This window comes from Coturnix japonica, chromosome 1 (assembly GCF_001577835.2).
Source record: "Coturnix japonica isolate 7356 chromosome 1, Coturnix japonica 2.1, whole genome shotgun sequence".
NCBI lineage: Eukaryota > Metazoa > Chordata > Aves > Galliformes > Phasianidae > Coturnix > Coturnix japonica.
The window spans coordinates 35,068,317-35,092,363 of NC_029516.1; the positions used below are offsets into that span (position 1 = coordinate 35,068,317).

The 24,047-nt window shown below is 38.5% G+C and overlaps 1 protein-coding gene across 14 annotated transcripts in view; it reads left to right on the forward strand.

The window, feature by feature from the left end:
• NAV3 (neuron navigator 3) overlaps window positions 1-24,047 on the forward strand; it is a 492,511-nt gene that overhangs the window by 243,229 nt on the left and 225,235 nt on the right. For 6 of the 14 annotated variants that reach the window (XM_015857027.2, XM_015857035.2, XM_015857101.2 and 3 more), the window contains exon 1: window positions 3,753-4,457. The exons of 1 other annotated variant lie outside the window; for it this stretch is intronic. In XM_015857027.2, coding sequence (XP_015712513.1) covers window positions 4,215-4,457 — 243 coding nt within the window. In that variant the 5' untranslated portion in view covers window positions 3,753-4,214. Of the gene's footprint in view, window positions 1-3,746; window positions 4,458-24,047 lie in introns of those variants that run through there. 7 more of the 14 variants (XM_015857055.2, XM_015857088.2, XM_015857118.2 and 4 more) reach the window with 2 other exon arrangements.

Here is a 24,047-nt window from a genome sequence, read left to right on the forward strand (position 1 = left end):
GTCCCCTCTCTTGATATTTCCTGTGGTCTGGGAGATGTTGCCAGCTGTCTGTTCAGTTCATGCAAGCAGTTTGTCTGAGGTCTGGGATTAGAGAGGGGAGCAGCCTTCATGGAACTCTGGTATCAGATACAATGAGGGAAAGACAATTTATGTTGAAGTTTTGTACTGTACTGTAGATAATTATTCAGAGTAAGTCTTCAGAACAGAAATTCACCTCAATAGTACATCTAACAGATACCTTATTTTATGAGGTTATTTGGATTTCATGTGTTGTGTGAAATAAATACTAAAGGGACTTTGGAATTATCATTAATGCACACATACTGTCTTCCTCTGAGGTACATTAACTCATAACTATTGCTAAAACATTTGATTGCTTTGTACTTCCAAAGTTGTACTTCATGGCTATATTGTCATCGTTTTTGATCATTATTAGAGAAAGAAGCAGTTCTGCCTTCAATATCTCACTGAGCTGCCACTGCTGTTGATAAGACTTTGAAGGTTTGCATCATGAACTTTGTTCTGTTTTCTCATATTTAGGTCTCTCCTAAGTTTTATCTTCTTGCTTAACATACCACTTGAAATCTTGCTCTCACTTTACTTTGAAAGCTCAGATGTCTTCTAGCTTCCTCGTAACATTCTGAACTTTCCTGCAAAACTTAATTTCACTTGTGTCTGGGTTTCAGTCATAATCTCTGCCTATCCCACTTCTTGAGACTAGATAGAATCCTCTACCTCCCTGTCATCAGGGTGTCTAAGGTGATTAATATCTAAGTGGGTAAATGATAAACCTGCAAGTTCTCAGTGTGTTTAGCCTTGCTTATTTGTCAACCCTATCTTGATATGTGTCTATCTGCTTCACACAATCAAGATATTTTTCCCTTGTTCATATCTGCCATATATTTCTACTCTATACTTTCTTTATCCTGCCAGCAATACTACTGTCTTTCATGCTAGTCAATCCAATAATATGATACTGGTTTTTATTTCATGTAGTTCACAGATACTTCTAGCAACAATTCTCCCCCTGGTTTCTCATAGGTAGGCCTTCTTTCCCTTTAGGTGCCATTCACAGATAGCTAAACCATCTTACTTCATTTTTTGGATTCTCCATAGCAGCCTGGCTTGCCGGTCTCCTAGCTCCCCACCTCACAGCTACCATGAACAACCCCACCAAATTCACAGACCTCATTCATCCCTCTCCAGTACCTCAAGGGCACTTCTCAGAGCAATGCAGATATCTTTACCTGAGATGTTGTCTGTCGTCTGTCCAGCTCCATTGATATTACCTGCACTTTGTCCACAGATGCTTTATGCTTTGCTTTATGGTTCACATGGAAAACACGGCTGAAACTTAGCTGTTAAATATTCTTTTCCCCTGATATTCTTTATAAAATCCGCAGTAATCATGAGGTATGCAAATCCTTTCTAGTGAAAAATGTGGGTAAGTGATCTCTAAGGACAACAGATGTTTGTTTCTTATCTTTTGCTGAGAATTAGAATGAGAGAGGACAGAAAAAGATAAAATAAATAAAGGAAAGCTAGACTTGTAACCAGGCCTGCAAATGCATTCTTACCTATGGAATATAGGTATTGTTTTCCTCCATTACCTTGCAGAAATCAGGAATGATTCCTGCAAATAATCCTGTAGGTTCTTCTTCATATCTTTGCAGATCAGAAGCAATTCAGTTTTATATTGTTGCCAAAGATCTAGAAAAATGGGATTCTAAAGCTGATGGCAGTGACCTGGTAATCATACTATAATTGATGATTATTTTGAAAGAGTAATAATTTTCTTGAAAGAGTAACACCAGCTTCACATCATTGTTTCCAAACCCTTCTGGTTATGCATTGCAGATGACTCTCTCCTGGTAAGCTAGCTTGCTTATTACTTCTAGGGTTTCTGTGCTGGGAAAATGGGTTGCAAAAGAGGCTGTGGGTATCATGACCTCATCATTCATATTCAAAAGAAGAGCAGCAAGATTGCCATAATATATTACTTTGTAAAATTATAACCCTGAGAAGTAATAAGATTCAATTACATTTTTTTGGCAAAGTTCTATTTAAGAAAGTATCTGCCTCATGACTCTAGTTTATTCTTTGTCTTGATCATTGGTCAGCAGTCCTCATGAGGGTTTTTCATCTCCTCAAACCTTGCATCAGATAAATCCCTCTTTTCCTGTGGTCCACTTCAGCCTTTGCATATGTGCCCTTTCTAAAGTGTTAACAGTTGTGTCTAAGAAACTTAAACAAGCTGCAGTGCTTTATGGTGCTGCAGAACAAATGCAGACCGCACAAGGAGCTTTTTTCCCTTTTGCTCTGCACAAGACCTGAAACACTACTTGGAACGAGAATATTCTGTCCATTGAGAAGAGTGCTGGATCCAGTGTGCTGAACTTGTCCAAAACGGAGTGAAGGTACCTCTGTGCAGTCGTGTGTAAAGCTCACTGCTAAGCAGAGGATGCTGAAATAGGTTTTGTTGATTCTCCGAGTACACACTGTGAAACAGAGGAGATTATTAAACAAGGTCAGATTTACTCCTTTAAACTAAAAGCATGAATGGATAGTCAATATAGGATGCTTGATTCATAGCTATCATCATGATCTTATAAATGAAAGGTTGAGGATAATACTGTGTGAGGAAATGTAGTTTTATAATGCCAAATGATTTCAAAAGATGGCCTAGGAGTTTCCTTCTAGTCTGCTTCTTATCTGCTCTGTTTTCTTTTAAATGCTTTTTATCCTCAACTTGGATCCTCAAGACTCTTATTTTCCCCTGAGCTTACATCTTAGTGTGAACAGTGTCTGCTATTCAGGTAGAGCAGGTTAACACCATGTATGAGTGGCAGAATAGCATTCAGTTCTCTGTGTTTTATTTTGGAAGAGATAACAGTAAAAGCATGGAATATTTTTGCCCATAGTGTGGGTGATAAAATCCCACAGGAGCTTAATAGTGTGTCATTTTTGTACAGTTTATTTTTCCCCATACATCACAGTTTAAAATGTGTTTCCCTGCTGTAGGTGCTCAAAGGAATTTACAGTTGTCCTTTTAAGCAAGTATTTATGCTGCTCAGCAATTGGTACCATCCACTGTGATTCATTTTATGGCTTGCTCTGTCTGCCTATCTGCTGTGTGTTGCCCTATAGAAGGATTCAAGGTTGCCAGAAAGAATATGACTATAAACAACAAGCAGAAGTGATGCATTGGACGTGCACTTCATGGAGCTTTAAATGTTTTTAGAAAGGGAAGTGTTAAAACTGAATAGATGACGTTAGTACCACCACTGAGAAAGAAAGAAAAAAAGTGCCCTGAAACACTGTATTGACTAAATCTCCTAACAATGCTCGTGATTTTCCTATATCCTGCTCTGTGTTTTTGTATGGATTTTTCATAGCACAGGCAGACGTTACCAGCGCTGTGATTCAGCGTCTGTTCCTAGCCACGCTCTTGCATGATTTTAACCTGATTTCACGGGAGGAACGGGGAATGAAACACTCTAGCTCATGGTTGTCAGCAGTGAAAAATAGCCAGGAATCAGACAAACAGCTTCATTGCTGAGATTATTTCCGGGATAAAAACTCTTCCAACAGCTGTTTGCTTTGGCCACCGCTCAGGTCTTTTTTTTTTTTTTTTCAAAAAAAAAAAAAAGGGGTTTTTTTTTTTTTTTTTTTCATCAGAAAAAAAAAAAAGAGGCTTGCTTTTTTCTTTTTTTTTTAAGCTGTGGGCTGGTTATTTATGCAGTCAGGAAGAGGTCTCTGCTTCCAGTGTTGTGGTCTCAGAGCTGTTTTGACAGTTGGAGTGCAGGGAGATTTCATCTCCTCTCTGCCTCCTTCTCTCCCGTCCTTCATTCACTTACCGTGCAGACCTGGAATGCTGTAGGAAGAAGAGAAAGCAAATTTACGAGTTCTTTAATCCCAGACAGGCAGCTTTGTGGCAGTTACCTTCAAGAAAAGTTCACGCCCCAAAGGAGTGTTTAGTCTTACAGAGCCACTGACTCACTGAGCAGCGCGTGTGAGTGTCTGTGAGGGAGAAGGCAGAGATGAAGGAGAAGTTTTGCTTCCTTGTGAAACTCGTAATATTATTGTTTTAAGGACTTTTTGAAAAGATGACTGCTACTTTTGTTTAAAGTATCTGTACCGGAATTGCTGAATTCTACCAGGCTGAAGTCAGGAGCATTTTTTTTTGGCAGAAAGAAGATACTTTTAGAGAAGCCATGCCTGTTCTTGGGGTTGCCTCCAAGCTAAGACAGCCAGCTGTAGGGTCAAAACCTGTTCATACTGCCCTCCCAATACCAAATCTTGGCCCCACCGGCACGCAGCGCTATTCACCAAAGTCCTTGGAGCTTACGGGGGCAGAGAGCTCGATGCTGTCTTGTCAGCTCACCTTAAAGTCAACCTGTGATTTTGGAGAGAGAAGAGCACTTCAAGGGAAAACCCAGGAGCTGGAAGATAGCAAGGTTAGTTGGAAACTTTACCTGCACATCTGAATTCTCAGAATATGTTAATTTGCTTGGACAAAATGTGGTAGAAACTGGCTGCATGCACAGCTCGGGTGTGATTGGGTAAGAGATAGACTGTTACTGTCAGCACTGAACTTATATAGCAGCACTGTAAATATTGTTTGCTCAGTGTTGTCGTTTGAATAAATATTCTGTTTCTGAAATATTAATGTTAAGCTGATGATACAGTAAATTTCACAGAACAATCTGATAAGGATCAGTAGAATCACAAGTAGAAAAAAAATCACCCCAGCAGCCCATAAACAGAGCAATGACATGACTGCAGTTACTTAAAAAAAAAAAAAAAAAAAAAAAAAAGAGAAATCTTGGCTGCTTCACATTATATTATGAAGTTTACAAAGAGATCTCACACCCACACTTATTCCCACAGGGTGACTCCTTTAAAACAACTAATTGATTTTCTTTTCACTTTCCAAATGATCTGGCTATTCTTGCTGCAGAACCTGAAAGGCAGCTTCCCAGTGAGAAGTACCTACGTTTTTTCTCTTCTCCAAGGAACTCCTTCCTAGCCTTCATCTAGCTCTGTTTCATTATGATTAAATTAATATAAAAAAGTTCTTCTTAATTAAGATTCCATAGCATTTTTAGACTGCTTACAGTCTTGATTATTAAAAAAAACCTCTCTTGCTTTGCTAGTACTTCTGGTTTGTGGAGTTGATGACCAAACTGTGGTTAAACATGTATTTGTAGTTGCTTCACATTTAATTTAAGGACACTTGAGTGCAATCAGAACTGTCACAGTAGCAAGATAGATGTAATGTATGTACTCGGTTTTCCCTTGTTTTTAATTACTGCATTAGTTCAGTATTAATGAAGAAAGTTGGTTTTGTGGTAAAGCACAGGGTTGGGATTCTGAACATTTGGTTTCCTTTTTAATCACTGCCACATATTTCCCATGGGATTTTGGTCTTGTCACTTAATTTTTCTCTTGGAGTTCTCTTTGTCACCTTTCTCTCTGCCTTTCAAATGATGTTTTGGTGATCTCAGAGATGTCCAATAGACAGACTGGACTGTTCATTTCTTGATTTCCAGATATGATGAACAACCTTTTTCTGTGACACAAGTGGAACATGAAAATAAGAATAAAACTTTTCAGCACAATGTGATTTCTGCTGACTCATTTATCTTTAATAAATAGATTCCTTCTGTTTACACTTTGATGCTGTTCTTTAGTGGATATTGCATGAAAAGTATTTTAGATTTTCAAGTATTGTGTTCAGGGGAAAAAAAGAAAAGAATACAGGTAGCATTGCCTGCTGAGAACTGTATTTCCTGACTCTTTGAAAAAAAACTGGAGAGAAAGACAGAACATCTTGTTTCAATATTTAAACAGCTTAAGATCTATTAGTGATTAGCGTGAGACTTAATGGGAGTCAGTTACTGTGGTGATCCACATTTATTTCCAAGACATCTGGTCCTGAGTACTACTGAAGTACTAGTGAGTAAAGTAAGTAACAGACTACATGGATCCAAATGGTTCTCAAATCTGAGGTTGAGAATTTCAAGTTTCTTTGGTTTATCTATGCTTATACACTTAAAGGCTGTTATTTGAATAAAAGTCCTGATAGCTATTAGAACCATCTCTTTCTTCTCAATGGTGGCAGCTGAGCACATCTAGAATATGATCCTTAAAGATGGTTTATGCATGTGCTGGCCTGAAAACCTCCCCTGGCTGCCTAGATTTATAGATGGGTTGGCAAACTTCTGCATCTTTTTTGTATTCCCTTTTATAAGGTCTTGATATTTCCAGCAAAGGTTGGTGGATGCCCTTGTTCAGTTTTATCCCAAGTATACTTTTTTGAAGAATGTTCTTTTATTCACTTATTCACAAGTGAATGTCATGAAGCATTTTGGCAAGATAACTTGCCTAATAAAATGAGTGGTTATGAAGAAGTTGGTTTTAGGCTTTTGTCACTAATAAACTTGAAAATATCAGCCTAAATTACTGAATGATACTTTCATTCATCAGTGACAACGATTCGTGCCTCCATGTTTCCCATTGCCTGGTCTCCTTAGTGTGTCTAGAATATCTAAGTAGTTCAAGCACAAATTTGAATGAGTTGTTAAGGTGAGGGTCACTTCGGGTTTGCTGTGTGGATGCAGATGCGATATATCACTGTGTTCTAAAACTTGACTATTTATAAGAGACCATCGGTCTTTGGCTGATTTTATGATTGACAATAAACCATTGTCAATCATGGTTCTATAGTACACAATGTTGTACATCAGGAACGTTTCCATTATAATAGTGATCAGATAAAAGTCAAAATGGTGTAAATTCCTTGTCAGAAATTCTACATGAGAGTAAAATGTTTTTCTATAGTATACTGCTTCTATGCTTATGTTATATAATCACTGGGTATGAAACAGCACTGGTTTTTGAGGGTAAGATGATGAATATCTGCAGAAGATGGTGGAACTTATGAATTAATCATCCGGTTAACATTTGCCCTTGTCTGCTGGATTGCAGGCTTTAGCTTTGCTTTCTTCTGTATTTCACACATTCTGCTCTGTGGATCAGCAGCTTTTTGTCCGGAAGGCAGTTAGATTGACACATGCAGGCTCTCTGATACATCCTTCTGCTATCTATAAATTCTAAGGACCCCAAGATAACTTTGAGTTGTGTATGTCAATACAGTAGGTCATTGCCACCCAGCTGTTTCCTCCATAGCCTTCAGTCTCACCGCACCTGATTGTTTGAGACTTTTGACACTTGTGTTGGCTTTCTCACACAACTGGGTTGCCAGGGCTGGCTAGGAATACAGCTGCAAACATCAGATCTGTTTTTCCTAAGCATTTTTCCTTTCTCACATGATTTTGTTGCTTTTGCATATGTAGTCTTGGAGGCTGTTTGTGGACAAGATGCAGTTTGAAGTTTAGTAAGAGTGACATTATTTTAATAAGAACTCTGTAGTAGAACAAAAAAAGAGTGATTAAATTCAGTGCTCGCTCTTTATTGGCAGATAAGTTGCTAATCATTAAATTACTCTGTGTGTAATTTATTCAAATGCACTTTTGTTCAGAATTCTCCCAATTTGTGCTTTGGTATGTAAGTCCATCTGCTTTCTTGCTAAGCCCACTAATGTTTAAGCTGACTGCATGAGCACTTACGATGTGAATAGTCATGCAAAATATTTGAACGCAAGCATTCAGAGCACATTCTTCTTCCCTGAGTATCATATAGACAAAAGTTTATTCCTATATATGTACACAGGAAAAGAATCCAGCTGCTGAATTAGCGAGGTGAAATGCTGGCTTGCCTTGAAGTAGATGGAGCTTTGCTGTTCAGTTGGACCACGGTTTGTTTTTATGGAAACCCACATCTGAAAATATCAATATTTGCTGTAACATTTTTCTAACTGTATATAGAATATTATTTTATATGTCTGTGTCTCTCCTTTCATGCTGCTTGCTGAAATAATGAGACCAAAATTATCAGATTGCATCTAAGGAACTTAGAGAGAGTTTATTTTTGAAAACAACTACTTTTGGTCACTGAATGGTAACTTCATGCTTTACTGACCTGCAGAATAATGTCAATGCCAATAACAATTCACTCAAGGTGAATATAATTTCTTTCAGCAGTCATCACATCTTTGATGCTGTGGCTACAAGGACACTGTCACATATCCTCGCTGGGAAAAATCTGAGCAGATGCTGGGTGCTGGCACCCATGCTGAGCATGTCAGTCGTCTGACCTGGCTGCCCAGAGCTACTCCTTGTAGTACTGTGACATTAGTTCATAAGTTCCCCATGCTTTCCTTTCATCATCAAACCTTCTTACTTCAAGAGTACTGCACAATCATTTAAGCTTGCCAACTTAGTTTTCTATGGGCTGAATCTGATATATTAATTGTACTGTTTTGGTTATATGACTTCAAAGATAAGACTTTATCCTTCTTTTCCAAGATAATTCATTCCTGTACTGTCGCATTATCTTATATACATATATATACATATATTTTGCCAGTTTCTCTGTGCTATCTGTCCTTTGCTGTCCTTCTTCCTTCCTACTGGCAAATATCTTTACAGGCTTCTATGGACACTAATTTTTCTCTGTATCTACAAATCAAGTCTCTGTGTTATGATTGCAACATGTTTTACACCATAATGGAAAGTGTTAGGTTCTATAACTAATCCAGTACATATACATAAACTTAAAACTTCTATAGATACATCATTTTTTAGGGTCTATGTTAAGATTCTCATAACATGGAGATTATGGAATCACAGAATCACCAAGTCTGGGTAAGACCTTCAATATTCTATGATTCTATGATTCTAATGCCAAAGAATATGTTGTCCACCTGATGAAAGATGTGCAAACTGTTTCTTCTCTAGAACATGGAAATCTGAGCATCTGGATTGGGAAAGTAGACTGTAGAGCAGCAGAACAGAGATTAATAGATGCACTCTATGTAGGGAATATGGCCCTGAAAGACTAGGCTCTGTAGTACTTAGTTGTACCAAGAAAACATCATTAAAGTGATCTAAAACAAAATTTAATGTCAATGCCACAAAACAATCTTAAATGCTTTGCTGTAATTAGGCAAAAAACATGTACTGGTGCTATTAAAAGGGCTCCTAAAGTTGATTTCATTTTGTTTCATACTTCTATATCTCAATACTGATCTGAGGGCTTCTGGTGTTAGTGTCATTCAGCCAGTGCTTTTGCAGCAGGGCATTGGAATGAGCTTGGAAACCCCTCATTTCTGCCCCATCAACTGTCAGCAAACTAGCAGTGGTGTGGTAACTCCTGCCTGTTGCCAGACACCAGACTTGAAGCATGGCTAGGATCCTCTGTCCAGACAGATCTTAAGACAAATATTTTTGCTTTCTTTGCAAGGGTGGAGCTCCCTGATCATGCCTATGGGAGTATTGTGCACACTGGAAACCAGATATGTGCCATGAATGACTTCCATATCTCTGTCTTTATTCAGCTAACCCTTCCACACCATAGATTTTGTGTGTCCCTTTCCCACCATTCCCCAGCACTCCCAAGTGCGGCATCTGTTGCAATCCCACATCTATTTGACCTTTCAGATTCTTGGATACCTTTTTGTCTGGTCTCAGTGGGCCAAACTTCACAAGGTTTCTTGACATACTTAGTCTAGGGAACATAAATAAATGAGTTTATTTCCACACTTTGTCATACCCTTCCTTTTCCCAGTGCTAGTACATTGGAGATGTCTGCCTTGTGGGTTGGCTGCTCATTGTGCCGAGTGTTTCATTTACAGTCCTATGGCCAAGGCAACAAAAAAGACAGCAGAAGCAGCCAGGGGCCGCCCAACTTCTCCCCATAGTTAGTGCTATGTGCTGGGAAGCTAGCACTGTTTCAAAAGCACTGAATGAGCTGCCAGAAATTTCAGTCGGCACTGCTGACACCTGGGACTGCATGTGTTTAAACTTCACACTGGCCCAGTGAAACCAGGACAGCTGGCAGGAGTTCAGATTGTCAGCATTTTCAGCTTCTTGCCTTGTGGTCTGAATTATTTCTTTATCAAACAGATAACAGCATCTTTAATGTGCTTTGTGTATTCAGCACCATCTGTCTATGCTATATTATAAATGATTTAAGAGTCTCGTGCTGCATGAGCTTGGAAGCAACTTTACTGTTACATGTTTATTTTCTAATCATCTGTAGCAAACACATTTTCACATAGTTAAGATAAATGAACAGTAAGACGAGTACACAACTCTGAAAGCTTTTGTATTTATGAGCAAATTGTATTGAGTGTGGGTTGAAATATGCCTTTTGTTTGTGATTTTTAATTAGGATTATGAGTAGGAGGGTATTTATGAACTCAAGTTTAAAACCTCTGCCTACCTTTAGATTTCTATATTTTTGTAATAAAAGAACTTAGAACTCAGCATTTTTCATATTAGATGGATACTGGAAGCTGATGCAAGGCATCTATAGAAAACAATTGCTTTTACGCTTTTGTATTGCATCTGTGCCTAGGGAAGCTGGCAGGGGATTTCCTGAACAAACAAGTTTTAAAAGTCCTCTTTCCTTGAAAATGGAAGTGTTCCTGAGTGTATATACACAGCTCCCAGAATGTGTGAAAGCAGCAGAGCTTCAGATCCCGACACAACCCAGCAACATTTGCTTGGTGCAACACCAGAGCTAATAAACGCAGCCTCTCAGGGTAATCTGTTCTCCATGACCATAAATGGAGATAAGTGGTCTCCATCTCTACATAAAAATAACGGGCTTATACTATACCCTAGGAGGTTTTTGTTAGGCCTCAGTAAAACTTTCCAGCAGTTAATAGTAGTTAAACAGAGGAACACATTGCATTCAGAAGGTGTACCATCTCTGTCACTGGAGAATTAAAAAAACCCAAGCAGATGTACACCTGGTGGTCACTGCATGGTTACACTGAGCCTTCCACTTGCAGAGGACTAGGTAGCTCCCCTGAACGTCTCTTTTCTCATTCAACTGATTTAGCTGAATGCAGGTGTGTGGTGGTGAAATTGCCACTCCAGGAGCCTAAGTTTCAACCAGACCTTGAGCCTAGAAGCTTTTACTAGATTGCGGCCTTATTGCAACAGGTAGTGTGCATGCACAGAGTAGAAGATGCTCACAGCTGTATAGCATGTATGGCTGTATTAGAGGGTGGGAGAAAGGGAAAAATACTATCACCACAGTACAGAGGGAGAGAGGAGATTTAAGGGAAAATGGATGATTTTCCCACTCTTGGGCTGGGTCTTTGTGACAGGACTTTGAATTTCAGTTCATACATATCCTGAGTTCCAGCCCCATATCATAACCACAAGCCAAATCTTTGTCTTTTCTAAGGAATCTGTTAAGAAAGAAATATTCTCATTATTATTTATTTAGCCTGTTTACTTCACAAGGAGAGCTTTGTTTCTTTCTTCCTCCTGATGTCAGTGGTCAGCATCACCCTGGGCCCAGCTCTGAGGTGGAATCAGAATTTCACTCCAGGAGCCACATTCTTCTATTTTAATCTGTGTGATCAACACAGATTTTGACCTGATTTATTCAAGATGCAAAAATATTATGCCCTTTGTAGAGTGGTACAACACTGAAGAAAAGTCTTGTGTGTAACGCTGCTCATAGGCCTTTCACTTATGAAACATGATGTAGAAAGTATAAATGTTTATGAAATAAAAGCAGGACTTTCTTAAAGAGAGATGACATACTTTTAGTACTTATGCCTGCTTTTGTACACACTGATTAGCTTCCTTGTATCAGAAATTCTTGTATTTACATAATAGTGAAGGCAAATCAGTTGCAAAGAAGTGCTAGTTGTTTTAACTCTGTGTTTACTCCCACTGACTTCTAGGCCCACTGACTTATTTTCTCCAGTACACTAATATTTGTGAGTTGTGTAGCTTTTCTTACACTTGCATGCAGAGCAAGCAAATTGTAGTTCATTTAAAGCAGCCCTGTGTTTCACTTTGACCCGATTCACAGGATGTGGTCTTGGAGGAAACCCATGCTTTAACAATAGCCTTTTGACAGCTAGAGTGGTTGGGGACTAAGCTGGGAGAGGAGGGAGCATCTATCTATTCTCAGACCATCTAGTGGAATATTTTGTGTGAATCTTCACTTGCCTGTGATGTTTTTAAGGTCACAAACCTTGCTTTTTTGTTTTTACTGGCAGCAGAACCTTGGCTGAACGATAGCATAACTTACTTAAAATTCAGAAAAGGAATGTGGAGTGTTTTGTCTGGTAAATGCAAAGGAATAATTCTCTTGTGTAAGATGTGTAGATTTCTGATTGCTCCTTTGTATGTTCCGTGTAAACCAAGTTGGAAAATAAGCAAATCAAAGGGAAGCAGAATTTCAAAGCAATTAGGGCAGGATCACAGTTTTTTTGGGTATACAAACTGAGAAGGTGCCAGCCACTGTGCTAAAACTCTGCATAAAACATAACAGAACTTAAGCAAGTACAATATTAATACTGTCCTAACCTACTTTCAGCCTGATATTTGGTCTGACTTACCTTTTTAGTTATTTTTATTTTCCCATAGCCTCCTTTACTGCTCTGCCCTTCCGATCACAATCCAGTGGAAATGATTTCATCATTCTGTATATCTCTCATCACGAGTTTAAAATATTTTGCTTGGGTGAAGCTCACCAATTAGTGAATGAACTGCAGCAAATTTGCAAAGGTAGAACAAAAATAGATGTTGGCTCCTCTCTGGTGTTTTCCATTTCAAAATATCTGCCGTTGAGGATTTAACACCTGGCTTTGTATCATGTTGATACCGCGTTAAACTCCAAAAGATCTGGCAGTAAGAGCTTCCTGTTGTGCATCAGGAGTTGATTTACAGGGCATGTGTAAAACCATCATGACTTAGTAATCGGAGTGGTCATGCACAGAGAGACGACTTCCTAAGATGTGTTGTAAAACATCTGACCACTTTCATTAATCACAAAAAGCTGCATGGCTCATAGATGATTTAGGGTGAGTAAGACATAAGTCAGGGTGCAGGACTTCTACTCACCACTACAACAATGGGATTTCCTGGCAGCACATCTATGCAGTAAACAGGCTGTTTTCCTTCTTGTTTTATTTTTTATTTTTTTTACTGTAAGCCTTCTCTGTAGTGGAAATAAATAGGCATTAAATAAGAATGTAAAATAACAAATAAAAGTTCAAAAGGAGCTTAGAAATATCCTCAGCTGATCGGCCTGACTGCTTTAGTCATTGCTGGCCAGCTCAACCGCCAGAGACAGCAAGCTGGAAGGAAGAGCTGGGGAATCTGTTTCTCATGAAGAAGCAGCGCAGATCTGAAGGCTTGAAGGCTGCAGGTTCAGATTTGCTTTTGAAATGCTTCTGAGAGGGAGTAGGGCTTAGTTATTAGCATGGGAAGCCACAAACTAGTTTCACTTCTGGTTTCTATCACGTACCTCTTTGAAATCAGCTTATGTGCAAAATGGTACTAATGCCATTATTTCAGAATAAAGGTTTTTGATGGCTAAGTATTATTTCATCTAATTTTTTTAAATACCAAGGGAATAATCTAATTAGCTACTTCTAAAAATATTGTTGAAGTCACTTTGAATGACCTTAGGAAAACTGATTTTTTTTTCACCTAATCTGTTACTGATGTTAACAGCTTCCTGTCTGACAGCTTAATAACACGTACATCCTTAGTTCTTGTTTGTAATAAGAAGACATGAGGAGAAGCCTTTTAATATACAACGTACATTTGTCCTGTGGAAATATGTGATCGTGGCAAAGAATAACAGTGTCCTTGCTGCTTTCTGTACCTCACTGTAGTATCACACTAGAGACTGGCAGAGTTTTAGATTATTAGCCAAAACCTAGGAAGCAGATTATTCAGTACGTAAACTATGTCTTTCTGACAGTAAGATGCCTTGTTTACAGGCAATACCGTCACCACATCCTTATCTTTAAATGCAATCTATTTTGCAAAACTTTCAGGTCCTGACTGCACTTGAACAAGAACTTGGTTTCTTCAGCTCAGCGTTGGCAGTGGGTTGGTGGTTGAATCAGCAAAGAGTGAAGGCAAGGAAGCCCTCCCAACTCAGGCCAGCTGTGTCAGTCACAATCTTCCAAGAGTTTGAGCCTATAAGCTATTAGCAGATGGGAGTGGGGAATAAAAGAAAAATGTGCAGAAAGTAAAACATGGCTTTCTTCCCAGGGCCCTGTACTGTCAATGCGGAATTTGTCTCGCTTGTGCTGCCTCATCTGTGGGCACAGTGCAGGGAAGTATAGAGTCCCAAGGGAAGCTGTAAAACCAAACCATGCGAAGTTTTGAAGAAGGAAGCACATGAGAGTGAGCATATTTGGAATTGGTTTGTCGGACCAAACACTGTCATTCAAAAAAGAAACCCACAAAAACCAAAAACCTTAAAGGGAGTTTGGCAACAGAGAAAGAATATAATACAGGAGATTTAGATCAGCAAAAGACACACTGGAGAACTCAGACTCCCTAAAAACAAGGGGATTAGGGACATATTTGCATCTATGGAAAATTTGATCCCTTCTCTCCTGAAATCTAGAGATGATCTCATTTAATGTGAGAGAAATGTTAAGATCTCATTGTGAAATACTGATATAAATGCCAGCAAAGGCAGAGTGATAGAGGTCATATTTCAGTCCAGTGGGACAAATGTTTCTTTCACTTCCCACTAAAAATTTCAGCTTGGATGACAGTAAAGTCACGATTTTCAACAGTGATTTTCACTCAGATGTATGCATGTCTTTAAGGATTTCAACAGCCTTTGCACACAGAAACCAGTGATTTACAATATGGTTACAAAATAAACAAATGTTTTGTCCAAATTAATTAGGAAGGAGTATGTATTCTGATCAAATCGTAATACAATGGCACCTCTTCCAACTCCAAGGATTCTATGATTCTATATTTACAGCACAGAGATAGTAAATGTAGGTTGAGCCCTTTGGCAGCAGTAGTGCATCCTAGATAGATGGAAACCATTGATAAATTACAGATCTTTGGTTCATATTAGAAGTGGGTATATATGCTTGTATACAGCTCCCTATTCACATTTATGTCTGTATTTGCCTAAGTATTCATAATTTTTTAATTTTTATTTGTATTTTTGAATGTTGTGAGAGACCATATATAAACCTACAGCAGCTAAGGAACTTGAAATCTCAATTAAAGGACAAAGACTCTGTCCACTATCTGTTCCCAGTTGCCTTCCCTGTTTCTCTGGCGAACATCCTCAGCAATGCAGAGGTCACTGATGCAGAGAAGGAAAAGGTGTTTAAGTTATTGAGGAGTCAGTTTCCATACAGAGTATTTATTGTTGCTCCCTATTTGTACACTTCTGCAGCTCTCTGCTTTTATCATCACCCCAATAAAGTTCAGGGAGATATTTTTTTTTTAGTTAGATCATTTCCAATAGCTCAATTGAGAAACATGTCAAAACCATACTTCCGTAATAAGAGCTCACTGTGTAGTTGATGTTATCAGTGGGAGTTTCTCTATTTCCTCAATGTAGACTAGTCATTGTGGATAGAAAATTCTTCATTTCTTACATTATCACAAGATAGAATTTCAAGCCACACATGCTTAGATACTGAATGCTTCTTCCATGACCCAGTGATATTTTATAAACAAACAACCTACATCCTGTCTTGGAGGGTGTTATGTCTGTAATCCATTCTCATTATTCATGCTGTACTAAAGTATAGCTCATCTTGTCATAATATAGACAAGTGAAGTAAAATAGTGCAAAAACGTATTCTATTTTGTGGAGGAAAAAGAGAAATATTTTGGTTTTGTTTTTTTATGTTTGCTCATTTCTAAATGCTTCATAGATGTTCTTGGAGTACTCCAGGTTCAGTCAATAACTAAACTCCAAGGTTAATACAATTAAAACCTCTCTACTGGCATTTCTTTCCAACTCAAGAAATCCATCCAGAAGTTAGTTAGTAACCATCAGCCATTGCCATAGAGTAAAGTTTTGTGGGTTTTTTTTATTGAGAAATAGAATTAACATCTCTGTCAAGGTAAGCTTGGGTGAAAACTGCCATTAATAGTGCTGCTAATTGGGGAAATTGATTTATCTGTCAGTAGATGTACTGATGAGGCACACCTTATGTACCTGGGTCATGTGGATTGTGTATCCCATATTCTGTGAGCATCTTGGTACTTGTGTGCAGAGCTGTAGCTTGAGCCCAAGTCCCCAGCACTGGAACAAAAATCCTTGAAGTAAAGTATATAAATGCACTACACTGTAGGCCCAGGATAGAGGCCTCATTTTTGGGAACATGAGGCTGTTTTGTTATCCTGAGCTGTTTTATGCCAGGCAAATGGTATTTTCTGGTAATCAAAGATTTTTACTCACGGAAGTTATGGATATATAAATTGTGGTTATATAATGAAAAAAATAGACTTCTTTGTGCACTGAAGCTACTCAGTTGAAATTGTTTCATGAAAAGCAAGCATATTACAGAAGAAAATAAGACCCCTTCCATCCGTTTTTGTTTTTCTCTTTATTTCCTTTATTCTGTCTATTTAGATGACCTATAGAACTTAGTTTAATAAAAAAATCCCCAAATATTTAGGTTATGCTTGTTGCTTAAGTATTTGGAAACATGGATTTTTATTATGAGTGATATCATTTTGAGTTTTCTAGCAAAACTAATGACCATGATTGGCATGTCATTGCCTTTACTTTCCTTGTATGGTACAGTATGTAGCTCATGTCCATTTCTGCTCTGTATGGCTGAACTGAAGCACGCACAAACAGCATGAGGAAAGGGTTATCAATCTGACTGCTTGAAAATTCTGAGGAAATACTGATAAGTAAAACAGCTCATAAATTCTGCATAGAATTGTTCACATTCATGGCTCCAAAGATTAAAATTGAGGCTCCTTCTGTCCCACCCATAAATAGTTTTTGGCAGCAGAAATGAGCACAGCAAAAATCTGCTCGCAATCCTAATTGCCAGTCCCTTTTTGCCTTCAAAAAAGATTTCAGTCTGTATAGTCCAGTGTTCTGAAAAGCCGTATTTATTTAATGTTCTTTTTTTTCTTTTCAAGTTTGGTAATATTAGGTCTTAATAGCTGAATACTGTTCTTTAGTCAGGACTGTGCACGTGTGATAAATACTCAGCATGAGCAGAAGATGTGAAGCAGGGACAGGCTGTTTGGGACTGCTTTTTCCTGTCTGTAAATAACTTAGGATTAAAGAAAAACATCAGTGAAGTTCAAGAGTGCCCCTAGCTATTTTCCTGCATCACAGATCAGTGAAGTTTGGCTGGTATGGGGAGCACAGAACAGAGAGTATTTGAGGAGAAGCTGTTAATTCTGTCCTGTAATTTGTGCATTTATTGAAAACTGAAGCCATATTAGTTGTAACTGTCAGACTAGAAACACATGGAGGATTCTGCTGGAGACAGAACAGACAACACACAGGCAAGGAGATACTGTCAGGTTAGATGTCTTCACAGATTGTATGGAGCTTCTGGTCAGCGCGTGGTTCATCTTACCTCATTATAGCCAGCTACAAGGTTGGTGTCTAGTCTGAGGTAGCTGCTGCTGTAGTCAGATGGCAAAGCTAAATACTTCCCGAGGGCAATTCCTTTCACTTTTCTGAGATGTTTATATAAAGGTAGAATGACTCACCCTCTGGAGGTATGTGCATCTTTACCTTAATTAAGGGGAGATGAACCAACTAGTTTAACACCTTCTTTTCAGATGTGTGGTATTGAGATGAAACTTACCCATAGTATAGAACTTTTATTCAGGAAGATATTCCCATTTCAAGTACTGAATGTTATTATTACTACAGTCTACACATCTATGTTCCAAACTTTGCTGTTTAAATCTTCTGAGACTACTCTGAAAGCTGAAGCAGACATTGTCATGATAAGAGTGACGGAGCCAGGCATACTTTTTTGAGGAGGCGAGGAACATCCTTTTTTAATTCTTAAAACAGATTGATGATACTGGGTTCTTGAAAGTCCCTGTGAAGTGGTGAGGAGGAGTGATGAGCAAGCAAAGATAATACTGAAATGAGCCAGTTACATAGGAAATCGAGGTATCTCTGTTAGGGAGATAGGTTTCACTTTGATATATTCTTGCAGCTATCTTTCAGCTCAGTGCTCCAAAGATAGTAGATGTACTGAGATGAATCATTACCCTGAACTGCTGTAATTAATTAGTTTACTGAATATGTGACAATGCTGCTGTGTGCACACGTACATAGACTTTACATGCACACAAAAGGAAAAGTATCTAATGAGTTGGTGGGCAATGTATTTGCACATATATTGAAAATCTCTCACCATTTCAGCAGCGTCTCAGTGCATGATTTACATGTCATTTTCACTCAGCTCCAACATCCCTCCTTCTCCGTTTGTTGTCACAATCCAGAAACTACTTACGCGCTTAAGCAAATGAGATATGAAATCAAGTAGTTCACCTGTTACAAAAAAGAGATATTCAATTATAGTCTCATACTTCTGCAGATTATTTCATATATGAGTTCAGGAAAGTTTCTCTTGTGCTTTACAGCTTCTCCATGTGATGCTTTTCTTCTTTTTAGGTAGGAAATGAATGACATGGCTGTAACAGCTGCAGCTGTTACTTACAGGGAAGGAGAACACTAGGGGATTGTGGTTGCTTTTTACTAACTTGAAATAACTTGCAAGGCTCAAAATAAGTGACAAAACTACAGGCAGCCTTAATCAAATTGGATATGTACTCTGAAAAGGGTGTTTTTCCAGGCTGTATTCACTGAAATCTCTCAGGTAATTCCTCTCTTGAGCCACAAACTTCTTTGCTTGGCAAACTGTTTTGAACTAGAAAGTGTTGGAGCTGTCGCCTCTCTAACCAACCTGTCTTACAAAGCTTAGAGATTGATATCTTAGCAAATGGGAATATGTAGATGGTCACAAATACACCCAGCACCAATGCGGTGATGGTGACAATTCAGCTGCTATCATCTGTATTTCAAACAAGGCAGAAACAAGAACACAGATGTAGAACATACCCGAGTGAGTAAGAGATTTCAGATAGATTAAGCGTATATTTTGCGAGATGGGGCAAAAGGTGTATAAATGCCTGCTAGCCAAAAATATAAACACTTTGCAATGTCACTGTTGCAGGAATATGGGAAATGAACTTTTTAAAAGGGTGACTGATTTGTACATATCAGTGTTGAAAGTCCTTGCAGAGTACCACTTTTTTTTTTCACAGACATGATTTTCCTTTCAATCTGGACAACCTAAAATTTGTCACTGTCAAGTTCTCAGGTTACATCTAGTAATTAAAACCCCAATCATTTGTTCTTTTGTTTGTTTGTTTTTCTATTTTTGCTATTTTCTTTTAGAGGCTCCAACTATTCCCTTCTTCATATCCTCCTGGCTTATTCATTTCCTCCGAACCAGTCATTTTCTAGGCCTGAATGCAGATACTTTGGGTTGTGCCACCAAGGCAGTGGACCAAGTGTTTTTTCAGAAGAGCCTCAGACATCAGGGAGAGAGGAACCTCCAAAGATGCCCCTAAACTTGAATCTCCATTTTTGTTTTCCTCTCCATTTTTTGAGAGAACCTGTGGTAGATCTATTCCCAAAAGTGCAGTGAGTTTGGATCTTTGTCCCTGAACATTTTGTTTGTTTCTAGCAGCTCACACAGCTCACCTTATTCATCCCAGTTCTATCAAACTATGCCAGTCAAAAATGAAGCATCTGACAAAAAATAACCTAATTTTGGGGTACCTTGTAGGCCCAAAAGTCCCGTGGCAGTTCTGACAAAATAATCTGTTAGTTTTTTAATATTGGTAGCTTAATATTTTACCCAGTTTATTGGTGAGCAAAGGATAATCACCATTTGCACCTGAGTCCTTGTTTATCTTGGCGCTTCTTAATCACATAGAGCACTGCTGATCATCCTAAAGAAAGTGAGTGTGTGATACTGTGTGCATTTTGTCTTGTCTCTCCTGTTACATTAGATGCAAGACTGAAACAGTTAGAATCAGAGAGAAGCAAATCAACAAGTTTTTAATATTTTTTTGCTCTTGGAGTCAGTTTTAAGCTGCAGATTTAATTTAAAGCGCAGAATGCTGAACTCTGCCTTCTACATTTCCACTAAAATTTGTTATTCACTCATGTGAAATCAGTGATGTTCCAAACTAACTTTTTAAGGCTAAAGAATCACTCTCGTATAGCTTCATGATAATGAGTTTCAGCGCCTCAGATAAGAAATGTGACATACTGAAGACAACAGTTCAAATGAACTCACATGTTCCATCATTCTTATGACTTACCAGACAGTTAGTCCTAGTGCTCAAATAAGGGTTGGGGCCCGTTGATATTAGGTATTGAAGAAGTGGGACAGCTATATAGATTCTGTTCTAATAGACTCATGGAAACAGCCTCAAACAAGTGAGTAGAGAGGAAAGCAGCTTATAGATAAATAATTTTTTATCTATGTTTATGTTATTACATAAATGCTTAAGTATTGAACTTCTCATGGCCTTGTTGGAGTATGCTCACTTATTGCTAGTCAGATACTGCAGCAGAAATTGCTCTTCATAAGGGGCAATGAGAGCCTTATAGACCTTCACTACCCTCAGGATGGGGAAGAAATGTGTATATCTGGGATAGGAATGAATGTGTGAACAGTGAGGCCCTGCTATTGCTTGCTGGACAGTGCAGCAGTGTTAGTGATATGTAAGGGCTCTGTCTGTTTGAAAGAGCTTCAATTTGAAATTCAGTGAATCAAAGGAAGGATGTTCAGAGAAAGGGACAAAAAGCTCTTCGCAGCTGCCTCTACTATCTGGCATGCACTAATTGCTGTGATTGTTTGTTAAAGCAGAGCTTTGATGATTAGGAAAATCTTTTCCAAACAAAGTACACATTGAGGATGATACTGCAAAGTTATCTGGAAGCCTTTCTATGAAAATGACTGCTACACAAATGCCGCAGTCACTGCATTCACTTTCTTGACCATGCTGCCAGCAATTTTATTTTGTCATTTAAAGAGAGCTTTTCTTCCTATGTCCATAGGAGTGAAGAAGCACAGAAAAGAGAAAATTAGGACAAATTCTCTTATCCTTGGTTTTGTCAGGAAGGATGTTCACGTATCCATATATTCTGTTCTGTGGGTCACTGTGCATACAAGCATGTTGCTCTAAATACATCGTGGTCAACCTTAGAGGCTTGAACTAATAAAGATGCTATGGAAGGGTAAACAAGGAGGGAGGATTGGGCCCCTGAGGACAGTAGAAGATGACAGCTGCAGAGGATAGGGCTGTGCAACCCAGCGCTCAACAGAAGGGTTCACACACACAGCCTGGGCCCTGAGACTGTGCATAGACATAACCCAGCAACTTTCTTAGTGACTCCATGAGTGTAGAAAGTTCCACCCTCTCTGTGTTAATTCCTAAAGAACATATGATATTAACTATGAAAAATGCAGCTTAGACATCTGAAATTATAGCTTGACTCTTATCTGATCATGTAGCAGAGTAATTCCAGTCACTTAGTAGAGTGTTTTACACTTGTATGACTGACCTAATTAAAGTCAACATCTAACTAAACAATGGGGCCCATGCAATATTTTTTGCTGATTCTCTTCCTCCATCTTTCTTAAAAAGCTCTTATCAAAGGCTTTCTCAGAAGTGCATTTGGAACACTTCACAAAGCTTACCACCAAAACCAAGAAAAAATAACCTTTATGCTTTGGCTTTACCACTGGCTGCTGTTTGTATGAAACAATAAAAGCGTGCTAATTTTTTACTATGTTCAGGAAAGATTTTGTAACATGTTGAGTAATCAAAACTTATCTCAGGAGCCATTTAACAGCACTGGAAGTAGCTACTTTATTCTTTGTACGAGGATGTCTTTTCTAACTGCTCATTTACCCCTGCACTAAAGACCCAGATTATGGACCCATCTCTACTACTCCAGAAAAGCCAGATGGGGTGGTTTCTGAAGCACATCAGTGAACTCTTGGTTTGGCTGGCAAGGACGACTTGGGAACAGCACCAGATGAGTCATCCTCCCTCTATGCCTTTAGGGACTGAACATTTTCCTTACACAGCAATTTCAGTCCCTGTTAGGCTGCTTCTGACAAGTAGGGCAGTGGGAAGCATAGCTTACACAGATCCTCCTGGGTCTGGTTATTTTAGAGGACAAAGCATGTTGTCAGTTAGAGCATATTCAATGTAATGAGGCTAGTGAAAATTTCTCCTTTGTTACAATCTCTCTGCGTAGGGTCCTTAACGTGACCCCCTCCAAATCTTGGTAGTTTGTGTCATAGCTGACTGATACCTAAGCACTCACTGATGTTGGTCTGCCATGGCAGCAGCTGTGATATGCTGTGTTGGAAACAGTAGAAAGAGTATGGGTTCTCTGCATAGATTTTTAAAATACAGTTTTCAGCTGTAGGCTGCAAAGCTCACAATGTATATCTGAGACTGATGGAGCTGGTTAGCACTGTTTTCCCATTATTCATTCCTATTATTTCAAATTGCCATAGTTTTTCTACTACTGATATTTGTATAAAATATGTAGCCCATCAAAACCATGGTGGAATCTGGCTTCTTAATGTTTTGTGCCTTTAAGTGATCGTCTGCTAAAAAGTGGTGTCAGAGTAGTCTGTGTTTAGGGAGGAAAAAAAAAAGCTCAGTTTTTCTTCTCCCTCATTAGTAGTCCATCTTGTCTGTACAGTGTTCATACTATAGATGGAGACGTACATATATCTATGTAGCTGTATATTCATATATTATACATATATGTGTTATTTGCAGATCTCACAGTTCAATTCTCTTTGGATTTCTTTTTGGATTTCTTATTTACGTGCTTGTCACAGCGTGACTTTTATTTTTTGTTGTGAACCTTGTAGATCTTAGACTTTGTGGAGGGTAAGCTCACACTCTAAATTTAGCTACACCTCATAAAAGTTAAGAAAGTATCTGGCTTATAGAAAGTGGAATGTTTTCCAGAGAAATAACAAGAGAAAACGCTTATCTGTGTAACCCTGCATCTATATCATCTGCAAACCTCATTCTTTATATTTGCCCAAATCAATAGCTAATTCCTTAAGCAGTCTGAAGCTCAGACAGGAGAACTGTCTAAGCAAAACTGTTTGAGTTCTCTTTGGCCCTGAGAAGCTGGATATGCTAGTTAACCTTCACAGGGTAGACCTAAAAGGCCAGGTAGGCATTTTATTTTTGGCTTTTCCAACCTACATATGCATTTTTAAAGTATTCATTATTTTGTTTACATCCTAGAAGTTTTATATGATACAAACACAAATGATGCTAAACTAAATTGGCAGAGAACAGCATCTAGAAATACAGGTTTTAGTTGTTCAGTCACACAGTTCCTGTATTTGAATACAGCAGCATTATGCAAGAAGCCAAGAAAACAAAACAACATTAACTGTTTGGCACACTTCATAGACGTTCAGCTAGGGAGGAAGAAGAGAATTTGAGGGAATATTAGAAGCAGCTGCATATACCTCAAGCAGGTTTAAAACTTTAAGAGAAGTGCATATGGCTTTAAAGGCAAACAGGGAGGAGTGCTGGCATTGGCTCATGCAATTTTTGAATGGCAAGGAGCATAATATTTCAGTAAGTCTTCGTCAAACTGTTTTAATTAGTCTACAAAAGAAAAAAAGATCTTATGAACCAAAAACATCTTGCACTGAGTGGGTAAACTTGATCAGTTTAGTCTGAATTATTTGGCTACAGTCTACGTCTCATTTGATGTTTGTTGGCCTTTGTACAACTGCAGAAGAGTCATGTAGGAGAGAGGGGTTGGAAAGTACTGTAGACTGTTCTTTTCAGAGACATTTGTCCCTCAAATTTGTGTACTTGAGCCAGAGAGTTCAGGGTAAAGCTTTGAAAAATAGTGCTTCTTGAAGCATAGCCATGTTTATCTGGCATGGATTCACATACAGTGGATACAACGCTGGCACAATTACAAAAAAGGAACTGATTACAAGAGTATATGGAGTGATGGTTTTAATAGGGTCACAGTTTATTAAAATCATAGCAAGAAGGAGAGGAAAGCTCTTCAGAAAATATTAACTTATTTCT